The sequence below is a fragment of the Vanacampus margaritifer genome, chromosome 12 (assembly GCF_051991255.1).
Source record: "Vanacampus margaritifer isolate UIUO_Vmar chromosome 12, RoL_Vmar_1.0, whole genome shotgun sequence".
Taxonomy (NCBI): Eukaryota; Metazoa; Chordata; class Actinopteri; order Syngnathiformes; family Syngnathidae; genus Vanacampus; species Vanacampus margaritifer.
Window position 1 is genome coordinate 16585772 of NC_135443.1, and position 15543 is coordinate 16601314.

The 15543-nt window shown below is 37.1% G+C and overlaps 2 protein-coding genes across 4 annotated transcripts in view; one reads left to right on the forward strand and one right to left on the reverse strand.

Annotated features, from left to right (window-relative positions):
* The window catches only part of LOC144062003 (isoaspartyl peptidase/L-asparaginase), a 32243-nt gene extending 27399 nt beyond the window's left edge, over positions 1–4844 (reverse strand). Inside the window, exons 1-2 of the mRNA XM_077582985.1 lie at positions 4686–4844; positions 3414–3514 (exon numbers count right to left, since the gene is read on the reverse strand). The gene's annotated coding sequence lies outside the window, so the exon portion shown is untranslated. The remainder of the gene's footprint in view (positions 1–3413; positions 3515–4685) is intronic.
* khdrbs2 (KH domain containing, RNA binding, signal transduction associated 2) overlaps positions 1–15543 on the forward strand; it is a 58899-nt gene that overhangs the window by 21419 nt on the left and 21937 nt on the right. For all 3 annotated transcript variants that reach the window (XR_013296329.1, XM_077582981.1, XM_077582980.1), the window contains exon 5: positions 7568–7695. Coding sequence is in view for 2 of the 3 variants with exons in the window: in XM_077582981.1 (XP_077439107.1) it covers positions 7568–7695 (128 nt within the window). In the remaining variant the exon portion in view is untranslated. The remainder of the gene's footprint in view (positions 1–7567; positions 7696–15543) is intronic.

Here is a 15543-nt window from a genome sequence, read left to right on the forward strand (position 1 = left end):
AATAATAATAATAATAATAATAATAATAAAATAGGCTGTATGAGACTTTTACATGTTATGTAGTTTTTTGTTATTCACACAGTGCATTTTCATTATATGAATCAAGAAAAGATGTATATTAACTCATTCACTGCCATTGACAGCTTCAGACGTCAAAAATTATTTTTAAACTATTTCTATTAGTTTAACATTTTTTCCTCTTTTGTTAACAAGAGTATGAAAACCTAGAAAAAGTTTTTATTGTACATTTAGAACAGATATAAAATTTGTGATTAATCATGAGTTAATTATTGAAGTCGTGTGATTCATTACAATTAAAAAATTTAATCGCCTGACGACCTGATTTTTAATAATCTTTTCTTTTCTTTTTTTAAATAATCTTTTTTCAAAAAAGAAAAGATTATTAAAAATTAGGGCGTCAGGCGATTACATTTTTTTTTGTAATTAAGCGTATTACTTCAATAGATTGATCATGATAAATCACAAATTTTATATCTGATCTAAATGTACAATATTTTTTCCCCTAGGTTTTCATACTCTTGTTAACAAAAGTGGAAAAAAATGTTAAACTAATAGAAATAGTTAAAATGAATTTTTAACGTCTATAGATGTCATTGGCGGTGAATGAGTTAAGAACATGTTTATTGCAACAAAAGAATCATCATAATGGACAATATTTGGGTTACATTATTAAAATGTCATGTCTGACAGCCACCTACATTATCACCTGGATATAGTGTAATGCTGCATTCAAGGAAAGTCTGAAAAGTCTGACTTTTCCGACTTCAAACCAAGAAGTGTGTACGGGAACGCCTCCTTGAACTCGGAAATCCAATTTACGAAGGCGGGAAAAAAAGTACCCCGACTTCACAGACTGACTTCGATGTGACGTCACTCTTCAATGGCGACCACTATGGAAACACATACCATCAATCGTAAAACACAATTTACTCAAGTATAAAACTAGGTATCTTTCTTCATTGATAAATGTTTGGCATTACTTCACGTAACACGTGGCAGTATGCCGCTATCTTCCTGCATGAAATTATACGGTGAACTACTGAACCTAATGATTTGTTTATGAAATAAGATGAATACATAAATCGGCAAATTTGCTGGAGGTCAAAATGTGTTTTGAGGAATTTATCGCCATTTTGGTTGTTTACTTTTGCCTCGAACGCTTTCAGATCGGAACTAGGAAAAGCCAACTGGGATAATTCCGATTTCCGACTTTCCTTGAATGCAGCATAAGTGTACAAAGTCTTTATGTAAAGTAAGGTGGGTGGAGGTACAGTGTAAAGGCGATTCGATACGTCTGTAGAGTTGTGGCTCCATTCTGTCATGGAAGTCTGCAGTAAAGAAAATGTTCATCATGGGTAATTACACGATTTTTACCACTGTGTCAAATTGGCTTTTTGTGTTCAATTTGTCTTATAATAGAGTGAGCCTCTGCCTTTTCTTTTGACCGGAGAAAAAGGAAAGCCCTGCTTCGCAAGTTATTAGGTTTCATTGTTTTTCTTGCCAGATGGTGGAGGAATAACACTAGAATGTCTGACCTCATTTATAATTGAGGATGGCACTACAACAGGAAAAGTGGAACACTGTAACACGACATTTACAGTTTATTTTTCAGAAAGAAAAAAACATTTTGGAGCCTGAAATATTAGAATTTCAAAATTGGACAACATTGCCATTGTTATCTGACTCAAATCTGAAAATGGCTGTGAGGCAAAATGTAAACAAAGTGAATCTGTATTTCAAGTGATCAGTGTAGGTATTCACGTGACAACCAAAACAACGAGGCCCAGAGGACTGCACAACTAACACATAGAAAGGCCAAAAAAACAACAACAACAACAAAAACTGTAAGCCAATACGTGATTTTCAAAAGACCACTTCAAGGTCCACTAACTAATATAGGAGCTATATACAAATGTTTGCATTGATATCACCAGGGTGACCAGGTTCCTGCGTTCGCCACCCCTGAGCAGCATCGAGTGAGCAATAGGACAAAGTCAACCATCAAGCGTAAGAACCCGTATCCATCAAATCGACAACCTGCTGATGTGAAGTGAGCTGATCATATTGAGCCACTTGACAAGTGACAACACAATTCTGCTAAAATTGCGTGCGTGCACATAAACAGTCACAAAGCGCTTCCCAGAGCATCTTTCAGCGGGAAGTTATGCAGGACGGCACGTATTGCGGGGATTTTTGAAAGCTCCTTTGGCTGATAAGCTTCATGAACAAATGCCTGCTGTGCTCTGTGAAGATTTATGTTTGCCAAGCAGTATGTTTAAGAGTCTTAACCAGTGTCGATGTGATAATAAGATCAAGAAGAGTAATTGCAGTGCATAAAGCAGCGATAGCTTGTCGATGGAGCTGACAGGAGTTTAGTCACTCTTCTGCGTTTGTGGAGAGTACAACAAAGGCCACACTTTTTTTTTTTTAAAGGACTGCAGAGATATGCTTCTCATTAATTACAACTGCCAAGGAGGTACGCTTTTTGGTTCCCGGAACGCAAAGGAGTGAACGTCCGTGTTAACCCCTTCAACATCCGACTTGAGCTCTGTGATGGGCGCATCACCAAGTGCATCACGCATGGTCAAAATTAATCTCAGTGAGCAAACAGTCTGGCCCAAAGCGCCTCGGCGCGGTTTATCTCTGTGTACTCACGCTAACGCCTCTGTCAACAGTCAACATTTACAAGGTCTGGCACATTTATAGCGCTTTGAATAAACTGCCAGCTTTCCAATTAAAAGACCTGCCAGTCTGAGTTCAAACCAACAGAATGCTGTCGGCCATGTTAATTCATGAACAAGCGTGCGGCGTGTCAAATGTTTGGTGAGGATTTTTTTTCCGTTCACGTCTAGAATTTGAGTGTGAAAAATGGAAACATTCTTTATTGCTGGACTGAAGCATATTACGCGTGTCTTCTGCTTGGCATGTGGTTTGTACTGTAGATCATTTGCAACTGTTGTATGTAAGTTGTGGAGGACCAAAACTGCCAACATTCAAAATAAATGCATTCAAAAGAAATGACTAAATAAATAAATAAATGACTGTTTTGTGGAAAATACTACTTCACCTTTATATTTTTATGCAGGATCGTGAGTGATCGGCGGTAACAATGAATACACAGAGACTGATTTACTGTGCTAGAATAATTGTGCCTTTTATTCCCCGCAAACGGCAATCTACACCTGGACTGTGCTAGAATAATCGTACGTTTTATTCCCCGCAAACAGTAATCAACACCTGTGCTGTGCTAGAATAATTGTACCTTTTATTCCCCGCAAACAGCAATAATCACAACTCGCTTTGCTAGAATAATGGTGCCTTATACTCCCCGCAAACAGCAATCAATACACTACAACGTTAAACAGCATAATATGATCATCATCAGCGCTTACCTTGACACTAGACCGGAGAGCCCACGGTCCGGGTAGAACGAGCTGCAAAACGGCTGGGCAATCGTACGTATTCCACAGCTGACTCTGTCCGGACCGTGTGCCTTTAATCATTAACAAAAAATTGTGAGTGTGAGAAACCGGGCTGTCCAAGCCCTCTCCCAGACATTCTCACGAAGCAGGGAAGGCTGTAGTATAATCACTCTCAGGCTGATTCCACCCTTTATTTACAAATTGTTGGGCACCTGGATTCGTACAACAGTTCAGGACAACAACATATCCTTATATAAGAGGTTACATGAGGACATATCAAACCATGGTTATTTTCCCTTCAATGACTAAGAGTGAAAATAAAAATGGATATAAAAAAATATAATTCGAAAATGAAATCCCCAAAAATAAATATAAATGGAAATAAAAACAACAATAGAGAGTAGAAGGAAAAAGTCATGATCAAGTTATTCCAATAAGTAGGTTTTTTTTTTAGCGTGGAGCCGTTCTTTTGAGTGATAAAAGTGCCGCGAGTAGCGCGCTAATTAGCTCTTTGACTGCCAAAAAACTTTAAATAACGTTTAGTAAAATCCTATGGAGGAGTGCCAAAGACGTTAAAAGACGTTTGTTTGTTTTTTCAAAACAGAGGTGAAACTAACCATTTTCTATTGTTGATTACTGAAGAACGGAATAAGGTAGAAACAAACTTTTTTTCTGATGAAAGATGAGAGTCCAATCTTTCATTTGGTAGTATGTGTGTTTCCATAGTCCAAACACAACATTTTCTGTGGACCTTGAAAGATCAGTCAAAAATGCTTAAATCGGCTGGCACCCACGGCATCCCTTTTCTGAAAACGTCTGGCAGTCAAAGAGTTAGCATTAGCAAGTCAGACTGGAGTAGATCATTACAATTCCTTGCACATCTATAGATGGAAGCAAAAATCATATTCAATCAAATCGTTTTGGATAAAAAAAAATCGCTCTGAATCGAAAATCGTAGACCCAAAAATTGGAATCAAATCAAATTGTGAGACATTCAAAAATTCCCACCCCTAATATATATATATATATATATATATATATAAATACATTTGTATTTAATTTTTTTATAATTTTTTCTACATGCGGTTTTATTTTCACTTTTAGTCATTTATTTATTTATTTAGTCATTTATTTATTTTTAATTCGGGCAGTTTTAGTCCATACTGCCAGGACAAAATGTTACTAAAATGAGGGGGCGGTCCTAAGCGTGTCTTGGGTTGGACTCTCGTCGTTGCAAACTACCTTTCATTTGTCGAGTGAGCGGGTCGCCGAACAAGGAAGTCTTGCCGACTTGAATGGAGAGCTCCAGCAATGGACGACTATCTGGTCCACTTCACATGGCATATGGAGTCGAAAGTAGTAGTAGTTAAATTAACTTAATTGTCATAGCAGTTTGGGTGCTGAGATCCACTACAAAGTCTGTAGTATGCTACACCAGCACCTTTAAACATCACAATTAATGTGTGTATTTTTTTGTTTGTTAGATAACATTGATTTTGAAAGGACCTCGGTATGCTTTGAATCTGATAAAGCAATATCATCATGTTTCTTTATGAGTTATTGTAAATTTGACCTTCATTAATCATTCTTTATTGCAAATGTTCTGTTGAACCTGAAAATGAGCATTGTGCGCCCAGAAAGTAATGTTTTGATCCAAACGATGACTAGGTGAACAATATTTATTGTTAGGTATTTTTACTGGTGGATAATTATCCTGGAGGGGTTTTCCAAACATTTGAAAAGTAAGTCATACCACCCATATTTATAAAGAATCGTTTAAGGCATACTTCTTTTTTTTTATGATAATCTGTTCTTGGTTGAAACAAATGATTGTAGGGCAGACATTTTCTCTGTGCTATCCTGATGACTAAGTGCAGCGTTGGTGGGCTTATAGTTGTGATCATAAAAACTGCACAAAAGCAGGATATGAAGAGAAAAGGCAGCACATTTTTCATGTCTCATATTGATGTTATCCCATGAAACATTGCTCAGTATTTCAGTCTATCAAGTAAAATAAATGTTTCAGTCACTTCACTGAAATAGCTTAAAAGAAATGATGTACTTTAGGTGGAGGAATTTGAATTTGTAATTTGATTTTGCCATTTAATGCCACAGTAGTGAATTTATCTATACACAGTGAATTTTGTTAATTATTGTGTGTAGATAAAACAGTTCAACTTTACATTATCCACCCATGGAGGTCTGCTTGCAATTCCTTTTAACATACTTGATGCGCTTCGTCCTCCTGTATGGACAAATCAGTTTCTTCTTCCGCAATCTCAAGCGCATCTCTCTTGCCAATTTTAAATCTAATGAAAGGAGACGCCTCGTTTGGCGAAGAATGAAGTCGGCGCAAAATGAAAATTTTTAACTGCGCCAAGTTGTGATCTACCTTGCCTGGACATGAAAATACAGCCCATTGTTTGAAACAACAGACACGTTAAAGAAAGTAACATTCCGAAAATTTTTGCAAAACTGATCTATGCTATTACATTTTTGGGTCTTGTGTTAAGAAACAAAATTGGTTGCTTTAGTCATTCTAGAGTAGGAGTGTGAAGGATATATCGATATAGCGATAAATCGTGATACTTTGTCTCCCGATAGATTATCGATACACCTACGCAAGTATCGCGATATTTGTAGTTAATATACAGCCACTATAACGGCTCCATTGTTCATTACTTATTGCGCAATTACTTGGCAGGCCACTAGGGGGAGCACCTCATAAGAGTGGCGGGGAAATGTATGCAAGTCTTCAGGCGAAGAAGACTCATGAGCTTACTTTTACTTGTGTAAGACATTTATTATCTGTCCAGCAACGGACTCAGTTTTACATTTTAAAACATATTTTTGACTTTTTGAAGCACACAATTTCTGAGGATTATTAATATTGATTTCATTGGATCTAATATTTAAGTAATTCGATTGATTTACTTTTGCAATGTTACACAAAAATCGTCACAGTTTATAAATTGAAAAAAATCACTATGTAACTACTGACTTACATGTTGCATGACAATAGTGTTTAAGAAAGACATAATTTGTTCACAAAAAGTGGTCTCTGTTAAGAAGACATTTGTATTTGTTTAAAAAAAATACACTTAAGTACTCACTGTGAAGAAGACACCAGTTTTAATATTTTGTTTCAGTGATGGTACAAAAAGAAACAATTTTCTCATTGAAAAAACATCAATTTATGTCTTGAGTAGTTTTATCGTAGATTATCGTGGATTTATTACCTGACCAATATATCGATAATCGCGATATCGTCATATCGGGAGATAATCGTTATCGTGAGCCAGTATCGCATATCGTATCGTATTTTGAGGTACCGTTCCCACCCCTATTCTAGAGTAGACCATGAATATATTTGATGCTATATTATAGGAGGTGGCGTTGCTCAGTGGTATAGTGGTGGTCTCCCAACCCAGAGGTTGTGGGTTCGATCCCTTGCCACTGTGACCACGTCGAAGTGTTCTTGAGCAAGATACTGAATCCAAAACCAGTTGCTGCAGTCCAATGTAAAGCACTTTAAGGGCCTTGTGTGGTGGAAAAGCACTTATTATTATAAATTAACTACCATTTAGCATATTTGTTATAAAGGGTAATGTTGAAATGAATGTTTGCTTTGTTTTTACTGTTGTTTATTAATAGCTCTGGCAGGGTTTTTGCTTTTCCAGTGAAAAGGACAAGTGTGAAAACATGTTTGTCACAAAGCAGTTGTCGCCTCTTCTTTGTTGCCAAAGACACATTGAAGCTGAAAGTGTGCAATCATGTCGACTTGGCTTGGCATTTCTTTTGAAATAAATGTCTGTTTTGTCAGAAATGATAAGCTAATGAATGCTGTTTCTCTCCGTAATTATTAATGTCATGTTACTAAAATGGCTCTCAGCTATCTTTCACGTGAAAAAGAAACCTTCAATTACACAATTATGGTCTGGGATGGACAATTTAGGGTGGAAATTGCAGAAGAGACTTTTTTTTATTCATCTCAATGAAAACATCCGTCAAGACGATGTTAATTTGATGACAGCTGTTTCTGTTCACAATTTCTATGAGCGTCCGAGCACAAATGCTTGTTTACTTTCAATATTTCAGGCGTGCTGCTTTTCTTGCTTTTACAGGATTACAATGATGAGATCAGACAAGAGCAACTACGAGAGCTTTCGCTGTTGAACGGTTCTGATGAGCCCAGCAGAGGCAGGAATGCACAAGGAAGAAGCATTCGGGCAACGACAACAGTTTCCACCAGGTAACTCATTAATTACACATGCATAAACAGGCTTATTAGCTTGCAGTTGAGATGATACAGTCGGGAGGGTGGAAGATCTTATTTTATGGTTTGGGTCAATATGACCATAAAATGCCTTCGGTGCTCTTATCGTAACAGAATAACTCAATTCTGAGGTCTTATTACAATTGGCCAAAGATTTGCACACCTAACCCTGAAAATGTGTTTCTTGCATTGTATACCTTCCGATGCGGCCCATGATGCTGTCCACCCTGTCGTTATGGAATAACTGCCACTTTAAATAACCCTCAAATCTTTTCAGACATCACAACCATTCATTGTGGCTGAAACAATGGATACTTGTTTCATAATAGTGGATACTTTCATACTTTTCATCATATTGTGAGTCCAAGTCACATGTCCACTCTGTCATGGTTAAATATCAATTGATGTAAAAGCCTTTTGGGAATTCAAAATATATTTGTTTAAAAAATGCGCAGCTTGCTAACTGAATCATGTTGCTCAGTGAAGGTCCACCATGTGTTCATTAAATGAATGTGGGTCCATTAGCCAAAAGTGTCCACTCTGTCATTGTCCATCCTGTCATCAAGATCACATACTGCATGTATTTTGCTGTTTGCATGTACTTTGTCTGCTTGTAGTTAATTTGTATTTGTTTCTAAGTGTGGAATCTTGAAAAAATATGCATTTCTAATAGCGCAACATCTACTTCAGATCAGTGGAAAATCTCAACTTTCGTAACGGGAAGTCTCAAAGGCACCATATGTTAATATTGACAAATTTTAGGTAGCCATTCAAAGAAGAAGAAAAAAGTTTTGTGTCTGTTGATTGATAAAAACATTTCTTTATTAATCATTTTTTTCCTCACACACGGAACTGGCAATTTTCTAGCGACATTAGAAAGGATATTAGTCATTGCTTTTAGTAGAGCGAGGACTTCATTGTGCAACCTTGCAGAATTGAATGCAATCCCACACAAGAACTACTTCATAAAAAAATCATACCGTAACAACATAACATGAGTTGATATATGTTCATTATTATTATGTGAGGTTAGCAGGTGTGAAGCACTGAATCAAATCTAATTGTCTGGTTACTTTATTCTAGGGATAGACCGATTATCGGCTGCGCTGATTATCGGTGCCGATATTTTGCATTTTGACAAATATCGGCCTTTTTATGAATCTGAAGGCCGTTGGTATCTCAGTGAGCGGTGAATGCTTGCGAACGTAGCGAAATTGAGGGTTTTCATCAGGATTTGTAAGATGACTCACAGACAGTTTTTACTTTTCACAAAACCATTTTGAACATATTAACTATTTTTACTGGCTGCGAAGATCTTTTGAAACCTTTTATGAACCGTGACGAAAACCCCAAATTAGCTGCATTCACATGCATTTGTAACGCTCAGTGAGATACAGGTTACTTTTTATTTATGGATTTATTTAAATTTCCACTTCATAATAAAAAAAAATTATGCGGACACTGGGAACTCCCTACACTTTTTGTTAATAATAATAATAATAATAATAATAATAATAATAATAATAATAATAATAATAATAATAATAATAATAATAATAATAATAATAATAATAATAATAGGGCAGCACGGTGGCTGACTGGTTAGCACGTCCGCCTCCCAGTGGAGAGGACGTGAGATCGAGTCCGGGCTTCGGCCTTCCTGGGTGGAGTTTGCATGTTCTCCCCGTGCTTGCGTGGGTTTTCACCGGGTACTCCGGTTTCCTCCCACATTCCAAAGACATGCATGGCAGGTTAATTGGACTCTCCAAATTGTCCATAGGTGTGATTGTGAGTATGGTTGTTTGTCTCTGTGTGCCCTGTGATTGGCTGGCAACCAGTTCAGGGTGTACCCCGCCTACTGCCCGAAGCCAGCTGGGATAGGCTCCAGCACCCCCGCGACCCTTGTGAGGAAAAAGCGGTCAAGAAAATGGATGGATGGATGGATGGATAATAATAATAATATTAAGAAAGTATGTTGAAATTTTGGAAAATGTACTTGCTGTTGTTGTTCTTAACACACTGATGACTCTGGAAGCTTCCTGCAATTTTTGTTAGAATTTTTAAACAAAGCTGTCAATTCTTTGTATGTTTAAGATGAAAAGAAAAAGCACATTTTAAAAATTTTTGACGATAATACTTTTTCTTTTATTGAAAATGAATATCGGCTTGAAATATCGGTTATCGGTCTCCTTGACTACTACTAATAATTGGTATCTGTATCGGCTTTGAAAAAAAAAGTATCGGTCTATCTACTTTATTCAGCTACCGGGTTCAAAATATATTTGCCGAGCACGGTCGTACAGTGGTGCCTTGAGATGCGAGTTTATTTGAGTCCGAGACTACATCTCAAATCATATTGTCCCATTGAATGGAAAGAGAATTACTGTGTTTGAAATAAGAAATGTTGCATGCGATATTGCAAAAAACATGTCAACATTTACCCTCCACGTAACCTGCAATCGTTCTTAAGGTTTTCTGAATTAGTCATGTGATCAGCTAACCTACCTACAGTCAGTTTGTGGCCAGGTATTTTTGCCTCCTCTGCCGTTATGTAAGCCCACCTTGGCATCCTCTTTATGTCTCGTCACAGTTGAAGATTTGCCGGGGGTGTATCCTTCGGCCGCTTGCATTTCCGCAAAGGTTTTGAGGTAATCCGCTACCGCTTTCGCGTCCGCGCTCGCTGTCTATTGACGGAGTGAATGCCATTTTTTCTTTCAATTGGGTACCTCGTCCGTTGAAGTGCCCGTGGTCTGCTGCATCAGAAATCAGCAAATTGAAAATGGCTCTGCTATTCTCTTAGTTCACACTCCCCGCCATCAGTCAACTGCACAGCAGCCGTTTCTCCATCTTTCCATGGACCTCTATATCCATATCTTAGAATTGAGTTGAACTCCCCTAGCTGGCACTATAGTCTTTATCAACAGTACCTAATGTATTGTCCTTCACGGCAAGGAAAACAACGTTTTGTTTGTTTTGTTTTAATAATTTTTTCCTTTTGGACACATTATTTAATCGATCACATCATAAATGTGAAATGATGGTTGTAAAGTTTGTTGCCACCAACCATCTCGCTGATAACTCAGGACAAGAATTCTTGAAAAACAAAAAACAAACTTGCAAGTCAAGGCACTCATATCTCAAGGCACCACTGTATTTTGCATCTGCACAATCCCATTCCAAAGCTACATATATATATATTTTTTTCCTACTGTTAACTTATTTAGCTACTGCATATAAGTTGACTAGACACCTCTCAGTTTGATGCAGTAAAAAACATTTTTGGTCAGGTCCAGATTACAAAGAAAAATCCCTACACAGTCATGTGGAGTAAATTTGACTATATTTAAAGTGGGACCAAATACACTTGGAAGACAGTAAAATAAAATAATTGGAAAAAAAACAAAAACAAATAAAAGTCACTCAAGGGTTGAGGAACAAACTCACAACCTTCAGTTTGGGAGACTGTCACACTACCACCGGAGCTATGCCCCTCCCACGCTTTGCTTATATCCAAAAGGAGAGCAAAAACATAATTTAAAAAAAATAAAATAAAATTCCACCTGATACGAGCGATATACTAACTAGACACCTCTCAGTTTGATGCAGTAAAAAACGTTTTTGGTCAGGTCCAGATTACAAAGAAAAATCCTTACACAGTCATGTGGAGTAAATTTGACTCTATTTAGAGTGGGACCAAATACACTTGGAAGACAGTAAAATCAAATAATTGAAAAAAACAAAAACAAATAAAAGTCACTCAAGGGTTGAGGAACGAACTCGCCATCTTCAGTTTGGGAGACTGTCACACTACCACCGGAGCTATGCCCCTCCTACGCTTTGCTTATATCCAAAAGGAGACCAAAAACATAATTTTTAGTCTCTTGGAGATCGGAAAATTCCACCTGATACGAGCGATATACTAACTAGACACCTCTCAGTTTGATGCAGTAAAAAACGTTTTTGGTCAGGTCCAGATTACAAAGAAAAATCCCTACACAGTCATGTGGAGTAAATTTGACTCTATTTAGAGTGGGACCAAATACACTTGGAAGACGGTAAAATAAAATAATTGAAAAAAAACAAAAACAAATAAAAGTCACTCAAGGGTTGAGGAACGAACTCACAACCTTCAGTTTGGGAGACTGTCACACTACCACCGGAGCTATGCCCCTCCCACGCTTTGCTTATATCCAAAAGGAGACCAAAAACATAACTTTTAGTCTCTTGGAGATCGGAAAATTCCACCTGATACGAGCGATATACTAACTAGACACCTCTCAGTTTGATGCAGTAAAAAACGTTTTTGGTCAGGTCCAGATTACAAAGAAAAATCCCTACACAGTCATGTGGAGTAAATTTGACTCTATTTAGAGTGGGACCAAATACACTTGGAAGACGGTAAAATAAAATAATTGAAAAAAAACTAAAACAAATAAAAGTCACTCAAGGGTTGAGGAATGAACTCGCAACCTTCAGTTTGGGAGACTGTCACACTACCACCGGAGCTATGCCCCTCCCACGCTTTGCTTATATCCAAAAGGAGAGCAAAAACATAACTTTTAGTCTCTTGGAGATCGGAAAATTCCACCTGATACAAGCGATATACTAACTAGACACCTCTCAGTTTGATGCAGTAAAAAACGTTTTTGGTCAGGTCCAGATTACAAAGAAAAATCCCTACACAGTCATGTGGAGTAAATTTGACTCTATTTAGAGTGGGACCAAATACACTTGGAAGACAGTAAAATAAAAGAATTGAAAGAAAACAAAAACAAATAAAAGTCACTCAAGGGTTGAGGAACGAACTCGCAACCTTCAGTTTGGGAGACTGTCACACTACCACCGGAGCTATGCCCCTCCCACGCTTTGCTTATATCCAAAAGGAGACCAAAAACGTAATTTTTAGTCTCTTGGAGATCGGAAAATTCCACCTGATACGAGCGATATACTAACTAGACACCTCTCAGTTTGATGCAGTAAAAAACGTTTTTGGTCAGGTCCAGATTACAAAGAAAAATCCCTACACAGTCATGTGGAGTAAATTTGACTATTTAGAGTGGGACCAAATACACTTGGAAGACAGTAAAATAAAATAATTGAAAAAAAAACAAAAAAAAACAAATAAAAGTCACTCAAGGGTTGAGGAACGAACTCGCAACCTTCAATTTGGGAGACTGTCACGCTACCACCGGAGCTATGCCCCTCCTACGCTTTGCTTATATCCAACGGGAGACCAAAAACATAATTTTTAGTCTCTTGGAGATCGGAAAATTCCACCTGATACGAGCGATATACTAACTAGACACCTCTCAGTTTGATGCAGTAAAAAACGTTTTTGGTCAGGTCCAGATTACAAAGAAAAATCCCTACACAGTCATGTGGAGTAAATTTGACTCTATTTAGAGTGGGACCAAATACACTTGGAAGACAGTAAAATAAAAGAATTGAAAAAAATATATTAAAAATAAAAGTCACTCAAGGGTTGAGGAACGAACTCGCAACCTTCAGTTTGGAAGACTGTCACACTACCACCGGAGCTATGCCCCTCCAATGCTTTGCTTATATCCAAAAGGAGACCAAAAACATAATTTTTAGTAATTTTTTTTGTAATAATTTTTTTCCACCTGATACGAGCGATATACTAACTAGACACCTCTCAGTTTGATGCAGTAAAAAATGTTTTTTAAATCTGGTTTGGGTTCTAAAAAACTCATCAAAAGATGAGAGATAAAAATGAAACGGACAAGCTTTTCAACCGTCTTGAGAGAAATGCGAAGGCTTCGTCATCAAAGGGTTATCTACTGTAAGCATCATCTAAAATTGCTGTGAGCCTCCTCAAGGTGCGCTCGACGCCCCTAACCTGCAGTTAATATATGAGTTGTGTGCTCATTGCCAACAAATCACCCATCTATGGTCTCATTAGATCGAGAACATATTTGAAGAGGACAATAAACAACAGCTAACCCGAATAGGTGCGTAAAATGTAAATCAAACAAAGCATTTAATAAGCTCAACCATGCATGTGGTTACTTGTATGGAATTCTTGCGTGTGTGTTTTTTGCCGCCCTTTCTAATTTATTATTTATTCATTAGAGCAAATTGCCCACAATATAACAGATGGTGGTCTGTATAAACCGGCACGGTCTTTGAAATTTTGGCAGCGCACGTAGACGCGCTTATTCCAGCAGTATCAAGGAATCCTCATAACAAAAACAAAAAACAAAAAAGTCGGCACCACCAGCAGCACTTCCCTTTTCAGATTTACTGCTTATGGCACACTGATAAGCAATTAGTGTAAATCTCCATGAAAAATATGCACCGCTAATACCCCTTTGGGATGCTGTTTTTTTTGGCTCACAATAGGCGGTTTACCTAGAGGAAAACACACCAGAGCAACGAAGGCAGCCCACCCTACATCACGTTCAAATGCAAGTTAGAGGACAATAGGCGATTTTATTTTGCAATGTTGAATCCGACCTGCGAGCTAACCCAAATACCAAATTTTCTTTGGCCTCTTTACAAACTTAAACTCACCAGTAAACACTGAACTCTACGTTCACAATTTACATCCGTCTGTCCATACACTCATAATATAAACATATGTTTGTCCATCAAAATACAATCACAGTATGATGATCTGTCTTTCCATTCACAGGAGCGCAAACTGTAAGCATATGTTGTCTGGCCATCCATTCATAAACTCCCACACTTGAACCATCTGTTCAATTACACACACACATATGCAATGCATCATTGTGTCCACACACGTAGTGTAAACATTTGTTTTTTCCAACAATCTTTGAGCCAGAGCACATATATTACATTTACTAAGTCTCATGGCACACCACCAACCGTATATGTGCTGTAAAAAGTAAATATCTCGTCTGAATTTGCTAAGAAATTGACTTTTCTGTTGTATAAATGGCAACAGGTGGCTACACACTTTAATTATGTACCTTGTAAAAATATGATGTAATTATCCATCTATGAATTCACACACACACAAGCATGTCTGCCAATACAAATGGACACACAATGTAAACATTTCTTTTAATTCACTTACAATAATGTGTAATGTAAACATCAGTCTATTCAAATACAGTGTGTGTTTGTGCAGCAGTTAATCTGCGAGAATTTTCCAGACACCGTTTTCAGCCAAGACGCATTTACAGTTCAGCACAAACCATACAGCACATCACCAAACAAATATGTAAACAAAAACAAAAAAAAGTGGATACAGGTTGATTACACTGGGGAACGCTGTTGTTAAGTTGGGTCTGATAGTTATTTTTAACTAATTTTTAAGCACAGACTCCAAAACGGAGTTGTTTTTTTTCTTTCATATCAACTGTTTGAGTCATAGGATCCCTGTTTTCTTAAAAATAATGGATGGATGAATAAATGGATGAATAAATAAATACATGCATAAATAAATAAATTAATTAATTAATAAAAGTGTATTTATGTGAATAAAACACTGATAATAGTTACAAGCTTTAAAAATAAAACATAAAAAAAATAATAATAAAATAAAATTTACAATGGTATGCCCATAATTACAAAGTTAAGAGTAAAGCCAAAATTAATCATAGTAATATGCTAGCTTTCTGTTTGTATATATTGATAGTCTCAATTGTGACTGCACAATTTTCCATGTAACTGTAGATGAATCCAAATGTAATCAGCTGTTCTTACTACAGTCTTACTTCAGCTAACCAGTGGAATTTTGCCTGCTGAAGTGTAAACTATGTAGAAAATACTAGGGGGGGGACAGCATTTGTTGAAACATCATGCCAATTTTAGTTTTAATCGGCATAAAAATCC